The 27,422-nt window shown below is 41.5% G+C and overlaps 3 protein-coding genes across 6 annotated transcripts in view; all 3 read left to right on the top strand.

Annotated features, from left to right (window-relative positions):
• Positions 1-125: 125 nt before the first annotated feature.
• Positions 126-9,752, top strand: LOC308130943 (tropomyosin alpha-1 chain-like; the record flags this gene model as incomplete). Of its 4 annotated transcripts, XM_080497475.1 has the most annotated exons (10): positions 126-242; positions 638-763; positions 3,319-3,452; positions 4,630-4,747; positions 4,964-5,034; positions 5,231-5,306; positions 5,399-5,461; positions 5,661-5,730; positions 6,337-6,415; positions 6,784-6,823. In XM_080497475.1, exons 1-10 carry the CDS (start codon positions 129-131, stop codon positions 6,785-6,787), a joined length of 855 nt encoding a protein of 284 aa, XP_080353601.1. In that variant the 5' UTR covers positions 126-128. The 4 variants fall into 4 exon arrangements, with proteins under 4 accessions (XP_080353601.1, XP_080353602.1, XP_080353603.1 ...); XM_080497476.1 differs by lacking the exons at positions 6,337-6,415; positions 6,784-6,823 and adding an exon at positions 9,146-9,752; XM_080497477.1 differs by lacking the exons at positions 126-242; positions 638-763; positions 6,337-6,415; positions 6,784-6,823 and adding exons at positions 2,507-2,640; positions 9,146-9,752.
• A 2,691-nt stretch (positions 9,753-12,443) lies between these two features.
• fbxo22 (F-box protein 22) lies at positions 12,444-20,037 on the top strand. Its single transcript, XM_080494279.1, has 7 exons — positions 12,444-12,615; positions 12,902-13,034; positions 13,763-13,850; positions 15,235-15,333; positions 16,921-17,073; positions 17,172-17,337; positions 18,303-20,037. The coding sequence occupies exons 1-7, from the start codon at positions 12,485-12,487 to the stop codon at positions 18,694-18,696; spliced, it is 1,164 nt and encodes a 387-aa protein (XP_080350405.1). The 5' UTR covers positions 12,444-12,484; the 3' UTR covers positions 18,697-20,037.
• Positions 20,038-21,668: 1,631 nt separating this feature from the next.
• The window catches only part of LOC308149014 (transmembrane protein 266-like), a gene marked incomplete at both ends in the record, with an annotated part of 47,423 nt that continues 41,669 nt past the window's right edge, over positions 21,669-27,422 (top strand). The window contains one exon of the mRNA XM_080520637.1: positions 21,669-21,874. Within this exon, the coding sequence (XP_080376763.1) occupies positions 21,669-21,874 (206 nt within the window). The remainder of the gene's footprint in view (positions 21,875-27,422) is intronic.

The raw sequence follows: 27,422 nt of genomic DNA, 5'->3' as shown, positions 1-27,422 counted from the left end.
CACAACACACTGAGTGAGCTCGCACTCCAGCTTGGCGTCCCGTGTGGTTCAGACGCTCCGGTCCTTTCATTCAGTTTCTTTTGTTTTTGCTTTGTGTGGAGAGCCCCACCACCCATCACTAAGCAGACATGGATGCCATCAAGAAGAAGATGCAGATGCTTAAGCTCGACAAGGAGAACGCCTTGGACAGAGCTGAGCAAGCCGAGTCCGACAAGAAAGCAGCAGAGGACAGAAGCAAACAGGTCGGCTTTTACCGGGAGACCGGCTCGGGCACTGTTACGCACAGGTGCCGCTGAGCACAATGCGCACGGAGTGCGTGACTCCTCAATTATCCTTCCACTGAGGATCAATATACGGGATATAATACGGTTAAAATAAACGTCGATGTGCATATTTTATTCATACATAGACTGCATGGAGTGGTTTTGATTGATTTGATGTTTACATTAAAATAACGCACTGTGCCAACCAGCCAAATCATTACTTAAGAATAATATTGCATTGGGAGAAAAGTGGCACTACAAAGTGTGAATTCCCCTACTTTTGACCTGATATAACGAGATTTCAATTGATGCTTATGAGTCACTGATAATTATCTGCATGCCAATGACTTTCTTCTTATTGGTCTGTGCGCCAGCTTGAGGATGACCTGGTAGCACTGCAGAAGAAGCTGAAGTCAACTGAGGATGAGTTGGACAAGTACTCTGAAGCCCTGAAGGATGCCCAGGAGAAACTGGAGCTCGCCGAGAAGAAAGCCACAGATGTGAGTTGGAGGCGGAGCTCGCTGAAGTCAAGCGCTCACTGTCCTTATGATTTGACCTTGAAATACACCTTTGCCCTCCAGGAAACTGAGACCTTGGCAGGCCTCATGGGTTTACTTTTATGCTCAAGTTATGGAACAAAACAAAATAGGCTGCAAAAAATAAATATATCGATAAGTTAATAATAGCGCATGTGCTGTTCATGGTTCTGTCACTGCTAACTGGCTTACCAGTACATTCCAATGTCATTTGGACAAATCTTCAGGACAAGTGTCTGATTTCACTGGGACATTTTACAAGCATATCTTGGCCTGTACAATCATTGACAGATTTGCAGTCAGGCTGGTTTCAGTTGGCACTTTGTGGTTGTGCCCAACTCGGATGAAATAACCAGTTTATTGATATAGTTTCAAGTTACAGCAATTAGGAGTAAATGATTGCGTCACGATGAGGAACAACGACTTAAGCAGTGTCAACAAGTACCTGATTAACAGCAACAAAAAATTTTGTTTGTGATAAAGAACGGTTTTTTTCCCCCTCTATTTTTTAAAGGTACAGCTGCAGGCGTAAAATTCAATAAAAACACATTAAAAACCTAACTTCACGGTACCAATTCAGCTATTGTGTATTGATAAGTAATACTCAATTTGTGTTTAAATGTAAGCTTTTAGACACACAATAATATGTTTATGCTCCTTTGTGAACATCCTTGTTTCTATTACTGGACTTGACTATTATTGAAAATGTTTGATTGTCTGAATTGATTGTACATTGGAGAATTGTTTGAGGCAATAGTTGTATAGAATACTAAGACATCTATTGTCTATCATAACTGCTCTCAATTACAAATAAACAAGCATCTTTGTTAAAAAACAAAACAAAATACTGAAATAACAGCACAATATACACTTCCCCAAGATTACTCATTTATTTGTATTCTTAAGAGCAGATATTATATCCAATGCACAATGTATAAAATGCACATATCTTACAGCAATATTACAGTAAATACCTGAGGCAAACAATAAAGCAACTAGAAATAAAAAATTATTTGACGTTATGAACAATAAAGCTGCTCGTCACAAAAACGTAGTTTGAATACGATTTTATGTGTCTTCTCTAGTAATTTATGTTTTCTATAATTAAGATTATCTGGTGGTGGTGGTGGTGGTGGTGTGGGTGGGTTCTGAAAAAAAATCCCACAAGTACCCAAAATATACTACTTAATTACAGTAATGTGGATATTTGCAATTATTTTCCTCAAAGTGAAAACAAATGCATTTGCATCAATCACGTGTGTAGGCTGCTTTCGTAACACACATCCACGATAATGTGTAAATAAAGTATGTTGACATAGATGCTATTGTGGATGAATGAATAATGTTTGGAGAGGTGATTTTGACAGGGTTGGCTCAAATTAACTGAAGGGGATGCGCCTCAAATATCTCAAACGTGATTTAGCGATACGGTGGCCAGAAAGTCCAAACAGTGGACGTGAACACATTTTCAAATAGCGTTATCAATTATCTTGATTCATATAATTTATTTAGTGGATACATTTGAGGCTAATCGCGCGAAATGAGCTACTTCCGGGGTTGGTGGCACATCCCAATCCTCATCAGGCTTGATTAAAGGCGGAGGGGGGCAGGGATCAAACGAGCCGCATCCTCCAGAGTGTGAGTCCGCGCGGAGGTGTACTGCACGGGACCGGGACGAAACTCGCTCAGCTCAGGCAAACGGGACAACAATGGCCGGTGGGAGCTCTTTAGAAGCCGTCAAAAAGAAAATCAGGTCCCTGCAGGAGCAGGCCGACGCGGCGGAGGACCGGGCAGCGTTACTACAGCGGGAACTGAACCAGGAGAGGAGCGCGAGGGAAACAGTAAGCCGCTAATGACTTAAGGCAATTAGTGCCAAGGCTGCCGACGGCATTAGGCGTAAATCTGGTCAAAAAGCGTGGCCGCTAGGCCCAGACAGCGCCGCTTCATGCTCATGTACAGTCGCCCACCGGGCTGGAATGAGCCCGCTGTGGGGCATGAGGGGGGGGGGGAAGATGGGTCGATAAACAAGCACCACCCGGCGCGTCCTGGATAAAGTGCAGGCTCAAATATTACAGCAAACACCACAGGTCCTCTCTGAGGAAACCCGCACCTCCAAAAAAAAGAAGCTAAAACTGTAGTGTAGCACATTTCAGGGCTAATTCAGTGTGTGTGGGGGGGCAGAACTTCTTCACATTGAGGTAGAAATGTCCAGTTTTAAGTTTGGAAACGAAGGCTGTCCACGCTGCTTGCAAAATGCATTAACATGTTTTCAAGTATAACAAAGGTGTCAAACGAAGAGAAAACGACACACACACACACACACACACACACACACACACACACTGCATTATGCACTTCCCCTCCCAGACTGGCTCCTGACCCAGCCCAAGCTCTCCCCTGAGAGCACGAGCTGGCCGGAGAGCTGCATGCAGCAGCAGCAGCACACCTTCTTTTTTGTCCTCTTGAGGACCTCGATTTGACTCCATGTTGTGTTGTTCCCCCCCCCCCCCCCCCCCCAGGCTGAGGGTGATGTCGCCTCCCTGAACAGACGCATCCAGCTGGTTGAGGAGGAGTTGGACCGAGCTCAGGAGCGTCTGGCCACAGCTCTGACCAAGCTGGAGGAGGCCGAGAAGGCTGCTGATGAGAGTGAGAGGTGGGCAAAGTTCAAAAAAAGTGCTCGGATCGGATCCTTTGGTTTCCCACATGTCGGATCCAATAACATCACATTGTTCAGGCGAATGGATTTAATGACTTTTAGGGGTTCCATCTCCCTCTTGCTAAAGTGTTAATTGCCCAGATTTGTTGATTAGATTTACATGATACAAGCAGGCGGTCAACGACTGTCATCTTTTTGCTCAGTGCTGCCCACAGTGGTTGGAGGTTTTATTTTTTTCCACGTTACAGTAGAGCACTGCATTTGTTGTCAAAAAGCAGAGGAGACTGATATGTGTTCCATGGAACTGTTAATTCTGGCATTTCTTATGTTTAGGAGGTGACGTGTGACGACTTGTATGGACCACACATTTGTAGCTTTTTGCAAAATGGCTTAATAAAACCCTCCAGGGGAAAATCACACAAAAAACAACAACCCCACAATGAAATCACATGCATAATCACAATGTAAAAACCAAACCTGATCTGAGCAGTTCAAAAAAAAAAAAAGATTATATGGAACACCTTTAACCTCACTATTTCTCTTTGGATATTTTCCCATGTCATCAAGGTTATTTCTGAGAATTTCTACCTGAAGGTCTGCAAAACAATGATTGAGACAGACAATTTCTGCATATGTGACAAGCTCAAGTAACCGTAACACTTTCAATGTTGTGATGCATTAAGCACACGATCACTCTGGTAGCTGAATATGTCTCGATACTTCCTAGCAGCAGGATCAGATGGAATTGGGGCCATTTGCTTTTTTTCCAGGCTGCTAAGGCAAGCGTGTGAAGTTACAACAAAGCCTCTCTATGATCTTATTTAATGGTGAAAACGTTCCAAGTGTCTTATTTTGATCAATTATGAGTTTTGGGGCGCGTTATTGATGCCGGAAGAGAAATTGTGCCAGTATAACTTCATCTTGATTGGAACAGCTCATTCCTAATTGACATCACAACATGGCGGACCTGCGTTTGAAATTGAAGGACAGCAATGACTGGTTAGTTTACAAAACATCGCAATCGGCATGAAGCATCTGTAGGAAGTGCGAACGTTGTCAGGTGATCTTTTAATACGGGTGAAATTTCCTGAGTGACACGCTGCGGAGGTCTTTGTCAGTCATTCCGGCGGGAATCTCTCAAACTTGCCTGTTGCACCGTTTTTTCCTTCCCCAGAGGCATGAAGGTCATCGAGAACAGGGCGATGAAGGATGAGGAGAAGATGGAGCTGCAGGAGATCCAGTTGAAGGAGGCCAAACACATTGCAGAGGAGGCTGACCGCAAATACGAGGAGGTGAGTTTCTCAGCTGTTCTCTGAACTTTGAGCTGAGCATTTTTCACATTCTTTCACTTGAACGCGACAGCTGGCATCTCCGGCTCTTTCCCGGGTGACGTATATTCTCGTACCGAGTCGTAAATTGTCACTTCAATTGCTGTAGGTGCGTGAACGAGCGTCGATGCGGAGTCTGAACGGTTATGGCCCTACTAAACTTCTGCCTTGTGACTCCAGGTGGCCCGTAAGCTGGTGATCATTGAGAGTGACTTGGAACGTACAGAGGAGCGTGCCGAGCTGTCTGAGAGGTGAGAACTCTTACTGTTTATTGTAAGTTGTACATTGTTTAATAAAAAGACCCTTGAAAGAAAGAGGTGAGACCTCTTTTGCTTGCAGATTTTTCACCTTGATGGCACTTTATTTCCTTCCAATTAACTCTTGTTTTCTTAATTTTGTTTACACGTTTCTTCCATGTGCGGTCCAACCTTTAAAATAACCCCACAGCAAATGCTCTGAGCTTGAGGAGGAGCTGAAGACTGTCCAGAACAACCTGAAGTCTCTGGAGGCTCAGGCAGAGAAGGTAGGATGGCTGGCTGCACCGGCTACAAGCTCTCACATGCTAGCCTCTGTCCTGCCTTGAGTCTAACTGTGGCCCCTTGAATGTGACCACAGTACTCGCAGAAGGAGGACAAGTACGAGGAGGAGATCAAGGTCCTGACAGACAAGCTGAAGGAGGTGAGTCGGCTCGACCGGGGAGCCTGTATTGAATTTTTATTACGCGTTTTTGTAAAGCGTCTCTTAAAGCTCAACTCATTAGTCGTCGATGCGCTGACTTTGTTTTCACGGCGTAGTCTTTAGTTTCCTGCTGTGCTGCAGTTGGCATCTAAACCTCTTAATGGCATTTGCTAATGTGTGATCATGTCTGCCCTCCCAGGCTGAGACCCGTGCCGAGTTCGCCGAGAGATCAGTCGCCAAGCTTGAGAAGACAATTGACGATCTTGAGGGTATGAATCTTGTTGATTTTCCGCAAAATAGAAGGGTTTTTTTGTCATTCATCAATTCAATCTGAAGTGTCTTATCAGAATATCCCAAGTCGTCTTCGAAATGCCAAATTTTCCAACTGGTGCGATCAGAAAGGAGGAAGGAATTACTGCAGTGTAACCATGAGTGCAGCCATTTAAATGGTCAGCAGGTTGTTAAAAGTGCTCAGGCCAAATATTTGGCCTGTCGTTCGTCTACCAGGGAGATAAAAAAACAAAGCAGCAAAGTACAAGTGGGCTGGTGGGATATTATTCATGTTGGCAGTAACGTTTCTCGCCACGGTGCAAGTCTGGCATTCTGCTGCGCTGACTGTTCAAGGCCAGCGAGTCGCGAGCAGCGCCCTCACAATGTCACGCCACGTGTGAAGCAGTTTCTCTGTGACTCCTCAGGAATCTGACACAATATCAGCAGCTGTTGGCGCACCTCCCTCCCTATTTCTGTCCTGCCTTTTATACTTCATCTCTTTGTGTTTATTCATCGTGACTTTTCTTCCCCTGACGTTTCCCCCCACCCCCCCCTTTTTTTCTCGTTTTTAAATCCTTCACTTGGTGATAATTCACACGCAATAGATGAGCTGTATGCCCAGAAACTGAAGTACAAGGCCATCAGCGAGGAGCTGGACCACGCCCTCAACGACATGACTTCCATGTAATTGACCACAGGCTTGTCTTTGCTGTGTGCATTTAGAGCTCAGACCTCCTTTCACAAGACATGGCTCCCTCTGGTGGCATGTTTGAGTGCTGTGACTAACTTTTCTAGATTTCTAGAGTTCAAACGTTAACCGCTTGACTAATCTAGATTTAGCTGTAGTTGTTTTGTTTTTTGTTTTTTTGACTCGCTGAAAGCTAAATTCAAATCTTCCCGGATTGATAACAAAAGTGGTAGTTTTAGTTTCTCCCTTTCCCCCTCTCACCGTTTCCGCCTCCGCATCCCTCTGCTTCTGCACGTCGCTCATCTTTCATTCCTTCATTTGTTTCTTCCTTCCGACACCCTTCTTCTTCTTCTTTCGTTCACAGCTAAATCTGTACACCTTTCACTCCAGAAGCCGGTTGAGCGCCATCATTTCTCTCCTGTGCAGCACGGCCCAACTTTGTTTCCTTCCGTTTCTGCGTTTTCTTTACCGCCCCGCCTCCACTGCACCCCGGGCCACTGCTGCCGGCACCCACATGTTCATCTCTCACACAGATCTGAGCCATATTGCTTTGTGTAAAATAAACATTCTTCCATCTGTGTCAGCCCCTTCCCTCCTTTCTGTTGCAATGTTCCTTTATGTCCATTGTCCTCATCTTTTTTCTTTTTTCTTTTCTTGGTATTTTTGTCTTTGTTTTAATTTATTGTTGAGTAGCTTTTGAATAAACGCTAAAGCTCCTCTAACATTTACTGTTCTTTTTCTGTTTGAGAGGACTTGTATTTATAAGTTATAATTCATAGGTAGTCCTCTCGGGTTTCTTCTTGATTGTGACTTAAGGCAGGTGATTACATCTTGATTATGTTCTAGTTAAAACGCTGTCGCCATATCTAGTTTATAAAGTGTCACCGAACTAACGAGTGAATTAATTTAAGGTGCAAACAAACTTGATATGGAGATGCACATAGCACAGTAATTTAATCCACAACTCCTCCACTAGTGGCTTGTTTAAAAAGTTAGGTTGTTACAGAAGTGCAGTGAAAAGTTTGACTGATTTGAGAACATGAATTTCACGTTTTTATGTCTTTTAAGGGACATATTGGTAAGAGGTTTCTTTGTTTTAGTTATTTGTGTCAACAGGTTTTGGACTTTTAATAAGTAAATCTTAGATTATCAAATACAGGCACAACTTTTATAATCTAAAGGCTTTGAATAATTTGTCGGCGACAAAAAGGTAAAGACGGTTTGACATTTTGGAAATGTGACGTCAATGGTTTTTCCCCTCTACAACGCATACCAACTCCTGTTGAATTCAAAGTGTCACTAACTCTTATCTTCTGTACTAACCTGCCTTCTGTCTCTTTTCTCTCTCCTTTTGTGCCTGACCTGCTTTCTGATTGTCAAGATCATCTATACAAGCAGCTTGAGAAAAACAGGCTTCTGACCAATGAGCTGAGAGTAGCCTTAAACGAGGCCTAAACTGCAATGACTTCTTGTACGCTTTAATTTCCCTGAAAGTCAAATGTAAAGAAATATTGTTTGGCAAAGGGTGACTGTCTGCAATAGCTGCGCAGGACGGCAGTGCTTTTAACAGAAAGGCAAAACAAATATTAATGTTATGCATGCTTTGACAAAGTGTTAAAGATGGGCGCTCAGACAAACTCAGGTTAGTTGAAGGATGGATTTTGGTATTTTCCGTTATTTTCAGGGCTGTAGCACATGAATCCAGCTGCAGTCGTCATTGTGCTGCTGCTCGTGAAGTGGGTGTGATTCTTGAAGCCCTCGGTTTAAGAGAAGAGGCCATGTCTACATTTAGTTTGCAATCCCTGAGCTTTCATTTAAAAGTACTTTTTCAAAAATGGAGGAGAACTCTTACAAATGTGTGGTGTTGAGCTGAGCTGGACCGGGAACCAAACAAGCAGCAGTGCAGATTGGAAACCTGGTTAGTTTCCACCTGTAGCGTTTTGTAGCATGTCGTCAGCGTTGTGCAGCACTGAAGTTTGATTTGTTTAATCCGTGTTACAATCTCCACCTCTTTAACCCCCACTGATCCAGAAAGCCTTGGATGCAGAACACTGTAATCACTTGAGTCGTACCAGTAGCACAGGAGGAAAATCTTATCGTTTGCGGCCTTGCAGCAGGGACGTGGTGCCGAGCATTGGAGCTAAAGTAACGTGTGTCTATTGACGGACACGTTGGCTGAAACCTGTCTGTTTTGCATGTGTCAAAATGGAATGATAACAGAAGGTTTTAGCATTTTGTAGGCCAAATAATATAGGGTGTAATTGTGGAGGGAGGTGATTGCAGTGAAATCACTCATTCTTATGCATATATACATGCCAACCTCTACTTTTTTGCTTTTATCAGACGGTGCTGGAATTTGATACTGGAAGCTGTGTGCTTCATTCAAATTGATGGCAAATACTTTGAGCCTATTTTTTTGCTCCTCGACTCATGCGGTGCAGACTACAGCCCTGTTTATAGCTTGAGTGTAACATTGACAATGTACTCTCACAAATGTGGATCCTAATGGCTTTGGGTTAAGGGGAATTGGGTCGATATGAAATGCTATAATTTGGGGATGTTTAAGCCTGTTTACTAATGGAACGTCTTTAACTTGTGTTTTGTTTTTTTTAACATTCAGCACTTGTTTCACTGTTCTTTACTAAAGCTTTGTTTATTTATATTCTGTACACTTCAGCACTGTTTGTTTGTTTTGGCTTCTAACCGATGCAATGCTGTGTTAACAGATAAACTCACGCGTGCTAAAGAGGAGAACCTGAGCATAAAGCAGGTGTTGGATCAAACTCTAATGGAGATGGTTAACATTTGATCCACTTCTGCTCCCATTCCTCAACCCACTCTCCTACACGGCTGCACCAGATAACACGGTGGCGTCCGCTTGCCTCCTTGTTATCTTGAAGATGTGGGCGCCACTTAAGACGGCCTTGGTGAGCCACAGTTCAACTGCACTGTTCATGTCCAATGGTTACTGTACGTCTTCAATAGTTCACGTTTTGGGAATTTGCACATTATGGGGTAAAATTACTGCACATGTTCATCATGAAGCCATAATTTAAGCCAAGGTTATATATATATATAAGGGACTTTTATCATGTGTACTTTTGTAAAGTTGCTTGTGTCAATTTTCTCTGTATTGTAAGCCTTTATCCAGTGTCGGTGTTCATTCTCTTCCAGTTGAGCAAGGAAGGGATTCTTAGCACTGCTGCGAATGTACTTTGAACCGAGAAATGCTTCCGTGCTTGTACTCGTGTTTCCGACCTCCGTGTAAACGTTTCTTTCCTAAAACTTTTTTTTTTTTTTTTTCTCGTCTCCCATTTTATCTTGGAACTGTTAAAAATGGAAAATAAATAGTTGAATCAAACTGATTGTTGTTAAATGTTTTTCAAGTGTTGTGTGCAGTGAGGGAGGAATGCGGGGAGGTATTTAGTAAAGACTGAAGAATCTGTACCATCATGCCAAAGTAACGACTTTGCTGCTTGTTACAGATTCTTTGGAACAAGTGGAGATATAAATGCCATTCTTCCAAACAGTGGACTCTTTAGAGATTTAACACTTTGACAGAACTTCACATTCTTTCTCTGCTTTGGAGCTATTAAAGTGTAGAAAATGCTGAAGTTACATTGAGTATAAAAGTGATCACCATAGCATTGAGCTATTTATATGCGATGACTTCTGTTTAACTCGTCATATGGATCCATGCCAAGAGTTCCTTCAATTTCTGTTTTTTGCATGCTAAACATTCAGCATTATTGATTGACTGACTGCAGTTTCATTCCTCACATCTTGGCCCTAAACATGTATCATCTTGGCAAGTGCCACTTTTTAAGGCGGTGACATTGAATTGTCCATAACTTCTGGTCTTAATAAGCTGCAGCTGAAGTCGGAGCATAGCTTTTTGAAGTTCCAACAATGGTGAGCTGGAAATGTTGCAGTGAAAAGTAAAGGTGGTCTTTCTTTTGCAATTTGCTGTCATCCAACTTTTGGAGCAACCTTTGCAAAATGACAAATATATTATTGATTATCAGTGTTGAGACTAACGCCGTTAGAATAAACGCGATTACGTAACGCCGTTACATTCCTCTGTAATTTGTAATCTAATTAATTACTTTATCCAGCGTTACTAACGCCGTTTCCGTTACTAACATGACTTGTGTTGCCGTTACTAAAATCGGGGCCCCAGCGCGATCATGGTAAAAAAAAAAAAAAAGCCTGCAGCCAGCATGAGTTCTAGGCTATTGTTTTTTCTTTTCTTCCTTTCCTCCTCACTTCATAAGCGGGCTGCAGAGTAGAGAGCACACTAGTACAACACGGTTTCGATAAATACCAAGGATAAGACAGGTCATGTTTTGCGGAGATGGAACAAGGAAGTAACTGACTTGACGAAGTATAGCTGCGTGACATCATTGACGAATCCTTGTAGGAGTTTATTTTACACACAAACCGACGTAGCTTCTGTGCGGCGCACACACACAACTTTCGACCGGTAAAACCAAAGTGATAGAGAAGAAATGGCGAGTACAGAAGAGGAGGATAAAGTGGGAAAGTCGGCGTTTAGCAAGTGGAAATATAAACACTACTTCACCATCGTTGAGAGAAAGGGGAAGAACTTGTATTTGAAGTGCACGTTATGCCCGGGAGGAAAGCGTTTGTCCACATCGGCCGCGAGCAACTCAAATCTAATGAAGCATCTGACCACAACACATGCAGCAACAAAACTAGTGGCAAAAAACACAGACGACAGCAATAATACATCAGTAGCTAGCTCCAGCAAAGAAGGGCATGACGGGGCCACGGCGGCTAAGCAGCAAAGTATATTTGTTTAAGGTTAATTATCTCTCTATGCTGTTCTACTCTATGAAACTGGCGTGTGAAACATGCTTCTAAAAAGCCAAATTCTTTGACATATTACTTTGTTTTAGTAACGCAAAAATTACTTTTCCTAGTAATTAGTTACTTTTATAATAGAGTAATTGAGTTACTAACTCAATTACTTTTTAAAGAAGTAATTTGTAATTGTAGTTAGTTACTTTTTCAAAGTAATTTGCCCATCACTGTTGATTATACATCTCTTTCTTGGCTGCAACAATCAGGGCTCACTACATCAAACAATTGGTCTCCATCTCACCCTGCCTCCTCCACTGTTATACCAAACCGTCCCCAAGAGTCATATCTGACCACATTTATTTTAATTGAAAATGTGTCATCACTAATTAAAATAAGGTGTTTGTCCATCTAAATAAAAGTATAGCTGCTACTACTCTATATTTAAGAGGCAGTTCTGATGGTTTCGACATCCGTTTGAGACATCTCCAGAGGTCTGCCCCTCTCTTCCAACCAGGAGATATCTTGCATCTCTCTTTGGATTTGTTTATTGTTACTAGAACCATGACCCTATGTGGACTTGGTGGTAGTAATGTGCACATCAACAGCAAAGTATCAATACTTCTCATACGATGTACATCTGGTTTTGAATGAATTCTTAATATATTGCTAATTTTAAATAAACCAGTCAATACATTAAGGTTATAAGCCACAATGCAATGTTGATTCCACTACCTACTTGTTGGTATAGTTACACGTGTGATTATTGGCGTTAATATGGCGGTAACCATGCACACACATTGGCACTTCTGAGTCATCAGAGTTTGAGATGTGCTCAGATGATGGCTGCTCAGTCATTGGAGATGAGATAAAGAATAAGGACATTCTTTGCACTTGTCTTTTTAATGGCTGTAAATTGGAGAGAATAATGCCAACTTTTTTTTCTCTCACTCCAAAAGCACAAGGTTATTGTCGCACAAGGTTATTGTCACACATTTACACTTTGTACAAAGCAATCGTATGTCACTTGTCAGCGTAAAAAATATATCTGTTCCATAGCTGCAGACACTTGAGATTATATTTGTGTGACTGCCTGTGTGTGTCAAAGGATCGACTTCAAAATTCTACTTCTTTGCGGTTCCCCTCCTCGCCGCAGGGGGGCAGTGTCGGGCCACGCCTCCACTGACAGAGGTGAAGGTTCGTGAGTGCAGCGGTGTTGGAGTCCCGCATACGGAGAGAGAAACATGAGTGAAAATCAAGATATTCTAGATTTTGTTCAGGACAGCAAAGCGGCATACGTCCTTAGCAATGTCGCGGAAGTGGTTGAGAGGATTTTGACCTTCATACCGACCAAGTCACTTCTCCGGATCGCGAGGTAAGCAAAAGTCTGTGTGTGTATGTGTGAAGTTGGCTAACATTCATGGCCGCTGTCCAGTGGAAGTGAAACTCTTTAAGATATATTTCTTTCTGGTTACAGAACGGCTAGGGAGCTGCAAAAATATGAAAAAAAACACCCATTTAACCAAATGCCCACTTTCCTACAGATCCAGGATGTGTTGCTTTCTGGTGTTCGGATTTCAGATAGACGTCAACCCGGAGAAGCTAATTGGTGGTCAGATTTTACCGTGTGTGTGTGTGTGTGTGTGTGTGTGTGTCTGCAGTGTGTGCAGACTGTGGAGGAACTGCGCGCGCAGGGTGCTCCGGACCCAGCAGCAGTTGACCTGGGTCTCAGCCACGGGCCCGTCCGGGACAAATGCCCATGTCCTCTGCGATGTCCTGGTGGAGGAGGTGGAGGTAAAACTAGCAACCATCGTCATCATCTTCCATACATTAATAGGAAACACAGACTCATCTGGGAATATTTTGTCTTATAAGTGCAGTCTTGGGCAAAACACCTCCACATCTTTACACATGTCAGCCTCATTCTTAATTCTTCATGGTCAATTTGGTCCAGAGATGCACAGAATAAATAAATCTAAAGTTTAAATGTAGTTAATATTTCCTTCGATCATTATTTTTGTAAATTATCTTGCCTGAACAAAATGCCTGGCACTAACATGTCCTTAGTCCCCTTAATAACCTGTTGTTGTATTTGAATTGTTGCACTGATCATCACTATAAGGTTTCGTTCCTGCTATAAACTGTGCAATACTGTATATAGCGCAGTATTTAATCCATTCCATTCAATTCAATTTGTCTTTTCATTCATTTTATTTTGCTATATACTGTGACCTGGGAAACTGTGCTTCCTTCTTATCACTTCACGTGGTTTCATTGACAATAAAATGAGTCTGAGTCTGGCTCATGTGCTCCACTGGGCTCTCTTTGCCCGTGATTGACCTCGATTAACCAACAAAACACAACTCACCTGCCGCCTGGGGAATAATTCCAAAGTTTAAGAAAATATCCAAGGACGACACTGTATTGTTGAGAATGTCTTGTTTTTACTCCCTGATTGCAACTCTGCACTATGCTTGTGTTACTGTTTTAACATGTTCACTCTGTCTCTTGATTCATTACAGAAAGTGTTTCTCCTGCCGAAAACAGTTTTGGCAATGGTAGACAGTGAGTCCTTTAATGGACAAACTTTTCGCTACTTACAGAACAAAGGTTGGTATTACTCAGAACTGCACTTCCACACTTGATCCTGTTGGGATTTTTTTTAAATTTATTTTTTTACTGTGCATATGAAAATGTACAGCCGAGAACTGGTCTGTCTTGGAGCCAAATATACAAGTTATTGTGATTTCATGACCAGTATGAGGAAAATAGTTAAAGGAACCAAACAATAAGAATTATTGAACTACATTTATTTATTGGGGGATTAGTTGAGCCCGTGGAATCACTGCTGTACAGGCAAATCTGGTGGTTACTCTGCTTGCATATCTTGTCATCTAAAATGATGTAAACAAACACCCACAAATGAAATATTTATATATTGTTTGGATTGGTCCAATGCCTTTTTTAATTGCTGCTTAAATATTGTTGTTTTAACTTTTATATTACTGAAAGTAAATCAACTCAATGGTTTCATGATTTTAAGTCTTTTCTAGCGTCACAAGCAGCAAAATGGTTTCACACTCTAATTTATATTTTATTGAAATGTGTATTTTGGTGTTTTTTCTTTTAAGTGGAAGCCATTACTTGTGTTACCTGCATGTCAGTAGCATTAAAGCAGAAGCCTTGTGTTGCAGTATGCAGTAATGGAATCAATGTTTTATTGGCATGAGAATATCTGGGATAGGGTTAGCAAATAATTATTTGATTGAAATTGCGGTTTAAAGTCTGATTGAAAAGTTTCTTTTAGTTGGGGTTAATGGGTAACGCTGTATGACCTCCATGTTGCCATGGTTACTTAAATCTGATGTGGAGCAGATGTTAATCGTTTCACTACAATGGCCTGTTGATCTCAAATAACCAAAAAAAAAAAAAAAAAAAGATAAATAATTTGACTTTTATACAGGAAGACCACGGGGACTAAAGTAAATACTTCACATATTAGAACGATAGACTTGGATTGAACTTTGGTAGAGTATTGGATCCTTCTTATTTTTATTAATAGCTGTCCTATAACTGGCTATTTCCAGTCTGTTAATTAAAGAATAAAATGTACAGTATTGACTGACTGTCAAGTTGATATCCATCCATTATATTTGTGCCCAGATGGTTTAGCTATGTAACCTGGAGGCGGTTCCTGGTTTTACTGCAGGTTCGAGTCAGTGTCGCCGTTTTCTGCTGCGTCATGATGCGCCAGATTGAATCCAAGATCACGAGTCTGTCATTCATATATAGTGTTTTGTTATTTCTTCTTTTTGCTGCCAAAAAATACTCGTCTCACAACTGTCCTTTTAATTTCTCAAAATCGTTTTGACAGTGGGTCTGTGAATGATCTTTGTTTGGAAAAGGTGAAAGCTATACACCGTCATAGACTTAAGTGACCTTTTCCAATGACGTGTTCTTTCTTTTTCTTTTTTTTCTCCGAACCACACTGAAGCAAAAAGGAACCGTCACAGTTTGGACTCGGCTGAAAGTCTGAACCACCTTTTCCCCAAAGGCTGTGACCTCATGGGCATTGCTACCCCCGGCATAGTCTGTGAGTGCTTCTTTTTGTGTTCATAGTTATTATTTCATATTGACGACAAACATGTTTTCTCATCAACCCAAATGAAGCTTAAAAAAAAAAAAAAAAAAGACGCTATGCAAATCTGTGTAAGATAGAGGTTTTTCTCAAATATTCTGTCAAGACACATTGGCACCAAAGTTGTCATGTTGACGTGCTGCAGTGTTTTTGAAAGTTGAAACTGCGAGAGAAAAAGCTCACCTTTCAGCAGACGGAGTCATGCGTTAGTCCTTGCTGCCGATTCCTAGTTGGAAAGCACCGCTGGTGGCGGGCATCTCTCTGCCTCTCCTCTGATAGATTGCCTCGTCAGCCTGCTGCTGTGCTCCCAATTTCTCCATATAATCACAGCCCACAGGAGCAGTGACTCTCCATCAGCCATGTTCTCTTTTCTCAAGATGATGACTTATCAGGCCCCCATCGTCTGTCAGGTTTAATGGCAGCCTCGGCTGTTTGTGATAACACTCACAATTTGTGATATTGCAGATGAAGGTCACCGCGAGGTCATCATACACATCTAATCCAGCTAAATTAAATCTTTAATAGGATGGGGTAGAGGCGATGGTTATAGATTGTAATAGATTTTCTAAATAGCCTGGAGGGCCACTAATCATTTAGGTACGTTGACAGGGGGGGGGGCTGTAATTACATCATAAAGTTATTTTTTTCTCGATGCTCTTTTATGAATATCATCTATAACGCGCTGATGGATAGCAATGAACGACGTCATATTTTTCATGTTTCATGTACAATAAACAGCTTTTCCCTGGTGTGCAACGTTCTTTATAGCTTCTAATGTTTCATGCATATTAAACATTGGTGTGTTTTATACCTTTTATTTAAGCATATTCTTGTTTAACGGCTGTGCAGCTCGATTTACCCAGTGTCATGTCCACCAGGGTAAAACACCTCTGATGTTGATTCATTGTCCCTTTTTTTGTGTTGAGTATTCTTTAATTGCATCTCATTGTTCATTTACTAATAAATGTATTGCATAGTTAAAAAAAAACCCCAAAAAACCATTTTCAGTGCAGCATAATTTTTGTGGTGAGCCGTAGAGCAAACATCTTCACTCGCCACTAGAGGGCGACTCCTCCAAAGTCTGTCTTGTCATCCATCTTCCGTTCTCACTTGATTAGACTCGCGGTTGTAGTTTTGCTGGGGTGCATAACGGCTGACTCTGGGTGAAAGGCAAGATGCACCCTGGGCAGGTTTCCTCCACAAACATTGAGGAACAGATAATTTGCACCCTCATGGACAATTTGAAGTTGACCTAACAGATGTGCACCCTCCATAGAAAGACCTCCAAACTGGCTAATTCTTATTTAAAGTGCTACATTAAAACGTAATTGCTCGGATATGGTCTTCCTTGTTTCTTGAAGAAATGAAGACGCTTGAAGCGCTGCCCTGTGTTGCGTTTGTTTCGGTGACAGCTTGACTTTAATGTATAGTCTAGGGTTGTTTTCATATAAAAAAAAACCTGCTGTATTATTTCTGTTTTCCATTATAACGTGTAGTTTTTAAACAGGGTGACATGATTGTTGTTGGGTTTTTTTTACACAGTGACTCCCAGCGGCTCCTGTTCCAACCTTCCTCAGGAGATCCAGGAGGGTGAAGCTGGCTTTGCAGTCATGTTCCCGAACACGGAGGGCATCCACATCAAGCCCTTTCACTTCTGTAAGAAGACCATCTCTCCCTCGGCACTGAAAGAAGCAGGTCAGCAAGGCTCTCTGGATGTTCTCGAAACTCATTCTTCAAGTGTTTTTAGGTTGTTGTTTTTTTTTTTTCTTCTATTTGATGTACTTCCATGACAGGACTGGTGGACAACCCAGAGCTGCGTGTGGTACTTCTGTTTTTCTACGAGGCTTATAAATCTGGAGGAGCAAGCTTCCTCACGCAGGTACTCGAACCGCTGGCCAAGAGCAAAGCGCTGATCGCCGGAGGGTTGGTGGAAAGCGTCTTCCCTCCTCTCAGACACTGGTAAGAGTTCCCATCCTGCAGGAGAACAAAGATTGATTGTTGGCAAACTTTGGATGAAATGAAGTCCCCATGCAACAAATATTTATCAGTCTCTGAGAAATAAACAAACCAAACAAAAAAACTCACTTCAAAATGAAATAGCAAAGCAGGTTTGTTTCAGATACAAACTATAATTTTATTATTCAACCACACTATGCTTCACACACTCCTACAAGTTGGGAAAGGCACTTGAAAAGTCAACCGCACATCTTTATTTGATTACAAAAGTGTTCAATGATTTTCCTTGAATACATAGTGGGTCTTTGGATATTTTGACATAATTTTACACAAGGTAGTCTGATATAAATCAGATTAGCGCGCCGATGAAGATCTCCTTGAGCAATGAAGCCATTATCACGAGATCAAAAATTGGGAAATATGTTTCACTGTCATTCCCACCAAGTTAACCCTGACATGTTTGGCTTGCACGCTCATAACGACAACTGTTTATATTTCCAAATGTCAGTGGGCTCAGTTCTTACAGCATATAATTCTCCAATCACAGACCAGATTCACCAGTTTGTCACACAAATATTACATGACCGTCTCAGTATTGTCAAAACACTTAATATTGAACTAACAGATATTTCAGTTTTCTTGGATAAAGAGTGAAAAACAAACTCAATCACTGCATGTTTTCTGACAATTATAAAGTTGAAGGAAATCGAGGCGTTCGAGTCTCGACGGGTTGAGATGCAGCAAAAAAAAAAAAAGTGTTTTCAAAGTGATTGCTTCCAATATTCCCACCATGACCACATGTGAACGAAGAAGGGGGAAATAGATGGCTGCATCTCCAGACGATATACTCTGTTATTTCTCAGCCAACTTTGTTTCCCTGCTTTGAGCCTCAGTTTCAGAGCTAAATTGTCACTACAAACCAACAGTTTGAAATGCTCTCACCTTCTCCATCGTGTCACACTGTCCAGCTGTAGCCCCGGTGCGTATGGTGTGTGTGGCCTTGCCCTGAGCGGTCCTAAAGTGCAGGGGGCATCCGTGCTCTTGGACCAAGACGTCAGCAATGCAAAGGCAGCCGAAGGCGCCATCAGACGGCTGAAGGCCGCCAAGATCCCTGAGAGAAACACCCTGGGCTTCATGTTCGCCTGCGTGGGGAGAGGCCTGAACTACTACAACAACCAGCCCAACGTGGAGGCCGACGCCTTCCACAAGGTGTTCCCCAACACGCCGCTGTTTGGCCTGTTCGGCAACGGCGAGATCGGCTGCGACCGGATCATCAAGGACGACTACACGCTGTGCGACACTGACACAGACAGCCTGCAGCACGAGTATACTACCGTCATGACCCTGGTCCATTTCGGCTGACTCTCCTGCAGCGACCAACAAACGGGAGAACGGGCGCTCCACCGCGCCCTGCTTTACAGCCGCAGTCGGGACCAACAAACGCCGTGAGACTTACTCACATTACAGCTCAGAATATTGCGACTTAGCAGCCTCTCTGCCTTCGACGCGGGAAACGGGTCCATTCAGCCATCAGTGGAATGGCATATATTTTGTGAAGTGATATCGTTTGGAGGCCACGCGTGACCACAGCTCCATACTAAACACAATGAGGTTTGATGAACTTCCCTTGTAACATAAGTCTGTATATATCTTTACCAACTGTGACAAACGTTTGCGACATATCTTTCCCTGTGACGCCAACCTCATGGGTGAGTAAATGTTGGCTATTGTTACAGTTGATCCAGTAAAGGCACTTTGTTCCATTTAAGTCAAAGGAGGGTTTTTCTTCCACAGAATCATCCTGATTTTGAATGCTCTTCCTTCTTTTGCAGATTTTACTCTTGTACATATTTGTCTTGTAATCGGAAAAAAATTGAACAATGTTTATTTCTGCAAATTAAGGCCTATGAGAAGTGTTCAGTGTGAGCATCATATTACGTATATTTCTTTGTATTCTTGGCTCTGTAACACTGTCATATTGACTACCTATTTCCAACTCTTGATGGTTCATCTCCTCTTACAACGAAACGGACCGGGTGGCTGCCTTGTCGCTTGCTGGTGATCGGAGAATTTCCTTTTCTTTAATTAGTGCCTCCTGCTTTTCCAACTTTAGGAGGCAAATTTGGTTCGAAATATTTGAAAAGGCATCTAAGATATAAAAAAAAATGTCATTCAACTTTGAAGTTTGTACTATTATTTGTTATAGAAGCTATAGAATATTTGAAAATGTTGTACCTAGTTGCCCATTTGAAAGACCTTTTAGAAGTTTAGCTTCTGAAATGTCAATTAATGCAACACATTTCCCATTGAGACATTTTATCTCAAGCTCCCTGGCCTTTGCTATCCTGCTATCTGGATATCCTGATGACACAATGGTGCAATTTCTGCTAAATGATATATGTTTATGTTCAGGTAGTTGCAATTATATGTTGAAGAATGCTGACATTCTCTTCAGCTTTTCTGTAACAAGATTTGTAGCAAGAATGGATGTTTTTACGAATGCTTAAACAAATCGAGATCTCCTGCCAATAGTATTTCCTTCTTTGTATTGTAATACAAATATTTGCTCTGAATGGGTTTCAGAAGAAAAAAATCCACTATTTTAAATTAGTTGAGGTTTCTTTCTGAACAAATTTATTTTGGTGTTGATGCACTTTTCTACATGTGCCAAATCATATCTGTTCTGCTCATCATCTAAATAAATTACAAGCATTCAATATTCATGTCTGGAGTTTTAATTTGACATTGATATCCTTTCCTTATCCTCCCTGGATCATGGCCTTGTTGTGGTGGAAGGGCTTGCATGGTGGTGTGATTTCCAGAGCTATTCGCTCCTGGCACAAGTGTGTACAGTGAAAGTTGGACCACGATGGAAATGTCAAAAATGTGTTATGGGAAGAGATTTCAAAGTGAATTTGGGAAGTAATTAGAATATTATTCTATAATATGTTAGCCTAATATATGTATGAATATTGTTCAAATGTACTGTGAAGGGTACTGGGAAATTGTAACTGACTACATTGCTTCAGTTGTACTCGATTACAAATAAAAGGACTGTTGGGAGAAAATGCTCAAGTAAAAGAACAATCTACTCTTCTAAAACTCTGCTCAAAGCATTAACGTGTACTTTTCCACTGGTTGATATTTCACTGTTCATCAGTGGTCCATATTCGTCCCGATTTATCAACATAATTTCTACATTTGAAGCAAATTTCTTACAGAAACAATGGTGTATCTAAATTTAGGCTTTGGCAAGTGTTTTTGGAAGTATTTTTGATAAAATAATACAATTATTCTACCTGGTTTAAATGTGCTCACAATGACCACCGTCTTATACTGTACTGTTGCTTATAAAGCCAAAAGTTGAATTATTGGAAAGCTGTTGGTCGGCGACAATGTATGGGGATGGGGGAGGCCATTGTGGGTCACCATATCTGATCTATTTATCATAACACTACATAGTACCTTCATATATGATATATCATATACAGTATATCAGAATTACTACACTAAAGTGTACATCAAGAAAAACATCAGGCCCTGTGAAATTAACTGGAACTCGTCCCATACATTCTTGTGATAGGATAGATGCACTCATCACAATAGGGCCCTCAGAGAGTGAAGGAGAAATGCTCAAAGTTGTTTAAATGTGATTATCATTAATGGCACTGACCCCATATTGTCTGAACACGTCATTTCACGCAGCTTCTGTTTGGAAATGGACTGTGACACACCGTAGTGCTCAGCATAAACGCGCGCCATGAAACACTGACGGTGTTATTTTTCCAGGTGGGAGCAATGTCCCGACCACAGTACTTGTAGTTATTAGCGCACACCCTAAAATCCGCGCTTCAGCCTATAACATCCCCAGCAGCCCACGTACAGGCGTGTTTGAATAAAGGAAGACGCGTATCACATTGATTGATGTGCGCTTTCACCATCGACGGGCGAAATCCTGATGAATGACAATCGGTTAAGCCAATTGCTGTGGAGGCGATTTATATTCCCTTAGAATCTTTATTTTGGGGAACCATAAAGAACGCTCGTAATACAGAGAGGGACGACCAACCAGGCGTCAAGCCCATGAAATAATCTGTGGCGATAATCCACTCTCAAATTGGCCTCAATCTGGAGCTGGGGAATTTTACGCACGGGCTGTCTCTCCCTCTTTCTTCGGTTCTCACGCACTCGCGCACACTCACACGCACACACGCCCGCGCGCACGCGCGCGCATCCCACTGAGCCAACATTTTTAGACTGCTATGTCGTGACCGGAGCGATGCAAATGTCACACGATCCATTGGCTCCTGTCAGTCTCCGGTGCAGAGACGTCAATGTTTTGGTTGCCTTTGGATGAAATTGGCGTTGTGTTGTCCAGCTGCCGCTTCGCACGCGGGCCGGTCGGGACCCTCGCGGCCGGAGGCTTCGTGTCGGTCGCGTTCAGCACCTGGACAGCTCCGCTCGCAGGGTTCCCCGCTGCGCTCGCCGGGGGAAACCCTCAGCCGGAAAGCGCGACCTGGATCCGGATCGGCCCTGCACGGTCTGATCCAGGAGGGAAGAGAGAGAGAGAGCGCGAGAGAGAGAGAGAGAGAGAGAGAGAGAGAGAGAGAGAGAGAGAGAGAGAGCGAGAGAGAGAGAGAGAGAGAGAGAGGAACAACGCACTCGAAGGGCCGTTATTTCATCGTTCCGACAAGACTTGAAAGCTAACATGATCTTGCCGGCTGACGATGCTTCTTGCATTTGAGCTCCAGCCCCTCATTTGGTTTTGTACTGAAATCCAAAGAGCGCAAGTGGGAGCAGCAGCAGCAGCAGCGGCGGCAGCAGCAGCGGCAGCAGCAGCGGCAGCAGCGGCAGCAGCGGTAGTAGTGGTGGTGGTGGTGGTGGTGGTGGTGGTGCTTATCCAATGTAAAAGTGCTAAGGATAGCTGCAGCCTACACACACGCACTGCGAGCCCGCTGCTGCTTCACTCACTCTGATCACCACCAAGGGAGACATCACTATCAGCGCAGGGGCAGCGGGACGCACAATTACCCGTCAACAATGTAAATCTCGCACAGGTAGGTCCTCCGCTGCAGATAAATAATTCATTAATGCACAGGGGCTCTCTGTATCGTTGTGCACTCAACTCGGATTCACTTCCAACTAAATCAGTGCGGTTTTTTTTTTTTTTTTCATCATCGCAGGTGCTATTATTACTCTCGCGGCAGCAGCGTGGGAAGTCTGACATGCACTCAGCTCGGCGGAGTCTCAAACGAAGGCAGATACATCCTTTAAGACTAAATGAGAAGTTCTAGATATGACAAAGTTGTTCCATTTGATCGTTGCAACAGTCTTTTGGAGCATATATTTTCGAATTTTCAGCAATCTGTGAAGTTTTAAGGATGTCCGTAAGGTTGATAGGTTGTCCAGCAGTAAAATTGTATTCACACTTAAATCAAATTGTCAAAGGCTCGATCAATTCTAATGCCGTTTATAAGGAATTGCAATTCTTTCTTCACTTGTGGTGGGAAGTAGATTGAACAGAGCATTGTCAGAAGCTTGAATTAACACATTTCTTAAACAATATTTATATGCAGTTAATAATTTATGCGAATGTAACATTGGGGCTACTTTCTAAGTAATGCACTGTGTTGTTGACAGGTTAGGCATGAACGTAGTTTCTCTCAGGTGGGAAGGTGAACTGCAGCACGAAAACAGGCAGAAGTGAGTGGAAACCTTGTGACTACCACGTCTCTTCCCTCTCCATCACCCAGAACCATGGCTAATGCTGAGTAAGTACAGAGTACACACTATCTTTAACACGGATACCATTTTATTCCTCAACTCTACTTGTACCACACATTAAAAAAAAACCTGAATATGTGTTTGTTTTTAAAAAAAAAAGTGCAAAAGCTATATATATCTCTGGAATTTCCTCATCTTCTTTTAGGAGTCAACACATTTTTCCTGCTCTTTTTCCTCATCTGATCTTTTTCATCTATTAACCCAGTCCATCCTCTTTTGCTGCTTGCCAGATTTCCATGTTGCCATTTCCACAATAATGAGCTTTATTCCCTGAGACACTGCTCCCGTTGAGGTGTCTCTGACCCTCCTTGCTCAGAATGCACAGGCACATGCAGAGATGCGGATTTGTGGAAACACACCTGCACAATGCTGACTATAGAGGGTTTGTTGTACTGTGCAAACACACAGATCACTATGTTCATCACCCCCCCACCCAACAAATTAAATTTATTGATTATTGTTTCCAATGAACATTCATATTCAGAGCTTTTTTTTTTTTTTTAAACAAAACCATCTCCACCTCCAGTTTTCTCCCAGCTTTCCTTTTTAATCATCACTCTCCAATCTGTGTTCTCAGTGTGTTCTGTGGGAGCATGCTGCAGCCTGGGTGTGTATGTTTGTGAGCGTGTGCGATAACAACTTACGAGGTAAAGAGGAACATTGAAAATCTGTCAGCTCAGGATTATGCTTGTGTCGAATGACTCTGTGATTTGTTTCGGCTAAGGTAGCTGCTTATATTTTGTTGCCTCGGTGAATTGCTCAAAGTCAATGCTCCATTTGTGCTTTCATGGTCTCATTAAACCAAGCTTTCTATAAGGTGAAAAAAGTTGTGAATGCTGATATATATATATAGTTAGTTTTTGTCATTCACAACTGTTATGTTGTGTGATTAAATTTGTCACATCAGTGTGCCAACTGCATGCCACTGTTTAAGGTGCAGCTAACTTAACAACATTTTGGTAGTTTAAGTCAGTTGTTATTCATGATTATTATTGACAGACGATGAAACAAGCAATGGCTTTTATTTAGAACGTTTGGTCGTCTTTGCTTGACATTCTATCTGAATGTTATTCTTTCATTAAAGGGTCCAAAATGATTGAAATTGATTCTGTCATAATAAGTATTGCATCAATTCTGAAAAGCAGCTGGGGAAAAAAAAAAAAAAAAAAAAAAAAAAATATATATATATATATATATATATATGTGTGTGTGTGTGTGTGTGTGTGTGTGTGTGTGTGTGTGTGTGTGTGTGTGTAACTGCCAAACAGATGCAATTAAAACAGCATCAAAAATACAAATATTAAAGAGTTGTCATCAAATAAATGGTATGTTATGAAAAGCTATACTGTCCTAAAAAATGTATTCATTCAGTGTGAATCTTTCTTCATAGTAAAGGGCGACTGTCAGACTGACATACTACAACACACTCGGATCGATTTCACTCATGTATTGGACCCCACTGTGTTATTTAACATTTTTACAACATGTCAAGTTTTATCCCCTGATATTTTTTGGCTTATAAAATGTGCTCATGTTAAAAAATGAAAGCTATAAAGTTTAACTTCTTAAAAAAAAGTATTGAAATTCAAAATGTTTTGGGTTGTTGAGTCTCACATTATATTACATATAAAGTATCTTGCCAATGAACAATATTCATTGCTACTAAGCTACTAATTATCAAACCTTTTATCATAATTGGCCTACGAGTTACTTCTACGACTGACTTATTACTGAAAATAAAATGTTTTATAACATGGAAAAATAACTTGCAACCTACATTAAATTAGTTGTCATAAATTACCTATACTAACGTGTCTCAATAATTTGCATGTAGCTGTGTTATCTGAATGATACTGAGCTTCCAGCACTGTGTGGGTCAGTCCGGTGACTGATTCACTCATTAGGTTCACCTGAAGGTTATTTGAAGTTGAATTCTTATGTTGGTCTGTTTCAGTTGATCAGTCAGTATTAAAGTCTGGGAATACACTCTTCAGCAGTCAAGCCAAAAACTTAGCATGGAACCTATTATTGAAAAAACAACTGTGCACTAATGACGACAAGAATAAATAAATGGCCAATCAGCTGAGATGAACTACAAACATGTAGGCACTTTTTAATGAGCAAAGCTAATGCTAATAAGGAGAAAGACAATGGAAGATTGTAGCTCCACGTCAGCGTCATAATAATAATCAGTTAGTGCTGTGTCAGTTTATAAAATAGTGGTGTTACTATAAAGCACCACTTTTAGGATTCGTTATTCCCAACACAATAAACAAGTATGACTTATAATCTCTGTTGGGATAAATGAGATTTCTAAGGCATTTGCCTGAGTATTCAGTTACATCATTCTGTCAGGATGTCAAATAAACAATTCATTACCTGAGGCAATGCTAAGAATGAGTTAGAAGGTTCTAACAAGTCTGTATCCTTTGTTATCTGATGCCAACCAAAAACTACATAAATTTGATCGTTCTCGCTGAAATAAAATTTTTATATTCCTAAGAAACACTGCTACATGCAAAAGAACTAAAAAAACAACCCCTCACGAGTTGTTTTTCATCGATTCAGAGGAAACTAGATAAAACTGTTAAAAGTCAACTTACCGAGACTTCAGAAATCTTTATGTTATGTTAATTATGTCTCCCAGCACCCATTCTCCCTTAAGTGTCTGCACAAATTAAAATAATCTATTATTGGACTACTGACACCATGTGGAAATGTCCATGCACCTCTCCATTATGGAGACGACGTCAGCTGTCTTCATCCCGCCCCGCAAGAGTTTCTGTGTCTCCTGTGTCGTTTGCTCCTTGTATCTGTAAAGGTCAGATAAAAGACTGGTCACACCAGGGCCGGAACAGTCCATTGTGCAGACTGCCAATTCATCATAGGTTAATCTGCATTTCTATTAATGAGCTAATATGTCTGGCAGACTTAATTAATATCCACCGGCTTGAAAATATGCAAGTTGCTCCAAAAGTTGAACTGAGTTTTCCAGAAAATTGCACGAGACAGCTTCTGGGTTGAGTCAGAGATGACACATCATCATCTTTGCTTTGCTAACAATGCTTCTTTCCCACAATCCAACCAGTTAATTGTGTAGCTGTTTCAACCTGGTTACTGATAACCCCCCCCCCCCCCCCCCCCCTATGGTGAACTGACAGGTTTCACATTATTTCATGAAAGAGTCATCAACTGGAACAGGCATCTGTTCGGACAGTCTCACTTCTCAAGGGTCAAGTCAGACATCAAATGACCTCATGTGAATTGTGTGTTGTCCTCTTGGCCCATTTCTTACACGTAGTTATCACACTCTGAATCGAGCGTTACATAATACTAGAAGGGAAGAGAAGTTTTGAACTAGTTTACTGTTCCTCACTCCGATAGGAGGATGGATCTTAAACACTAACGCACAGTGATGTCCAGCTTGTCCAAAGTTCCCTGCGTCAGCTGGAGGGAGCAGCAAACATCTGCTTTGTCTTCAGTTTTCTGGCCAAGTTCGGGTGTGGTTTTGATCCTCAGGCTCAGACAACTCTCTCTCCATGCGTTGATCTCATTGTCTCAAAGAGAGTGAGGTACAGTCCTGGATAAGATGTGGATGGATGCAAATAATTGTTTAGAAAGTGCCTTTACAAAGCTGCTAGTCAGCTTCTATCGCTGTGATCCAGTGTAACGCCTATGTACGACGTGATGTTTGTGTTTACTGCTGTTTTATTTTCTAAACATTATTTATTTTCTATGATCAACACTGATTTCTGCAGATTTCTTGGGGGGAGCACTTATATTGAATATAGTCTCCTTTAATTTTCTAGCTGTAATACATTATTGCTGAATTCCAGTTGTTCTTGAAATCAGAATTCTGAGTTGTTATTTGAGGGAAAATTGTAAAATATCCTTTAAAGGTCAGAATGAACTTTGTGTGAACTGCAGGCGGGGCGGCATGCCGATGTAAACAGTGTTTTATTGTCGTTTTAAGGCACCTCTGTTTTTTGCAACATTACAATGACTCATACATTTAGCCCTACTATGTTATTGCTTGTGATTTTGTGAATAACATACAAAGCAAGCAGCTTAGGAAGAGATAACTCAAAGTCCTTTCAACTGGAATACAACAACTGTTTTGTACCAAGTGTGTGCATTTATAACTAATTTCTCAAACCAAAAAATAACTTCTATTGAAATAAATGTAGAGTAAACAAATGAAGATATAAATCAGGGACAAATAAATTCATTGGTTAGAAGCATGCAGATCAAAGGATTTCATTATTGGTTGAAGTTGTGTGCTTCTCTAGCCATACTTAGATCGT

Source organism: Blennius ocellaris, assembly GCF_963422515.1.
Source record: "Blennius ocellaris genome assembly, chromosome: 1".
In the NCBI taxonomy this organism is placed as follows: domain Eukaryota; kingdom Metazoa; phylum Chordata; class Actinopteri; order Blenniiformes; family Blenniidae; genus Blennius; species Blennius ocellaris.
Note: the sequence above shows the minus strand (reverse complement) of the source record. Positions and strands in the feature narration are given on the sequence as shown.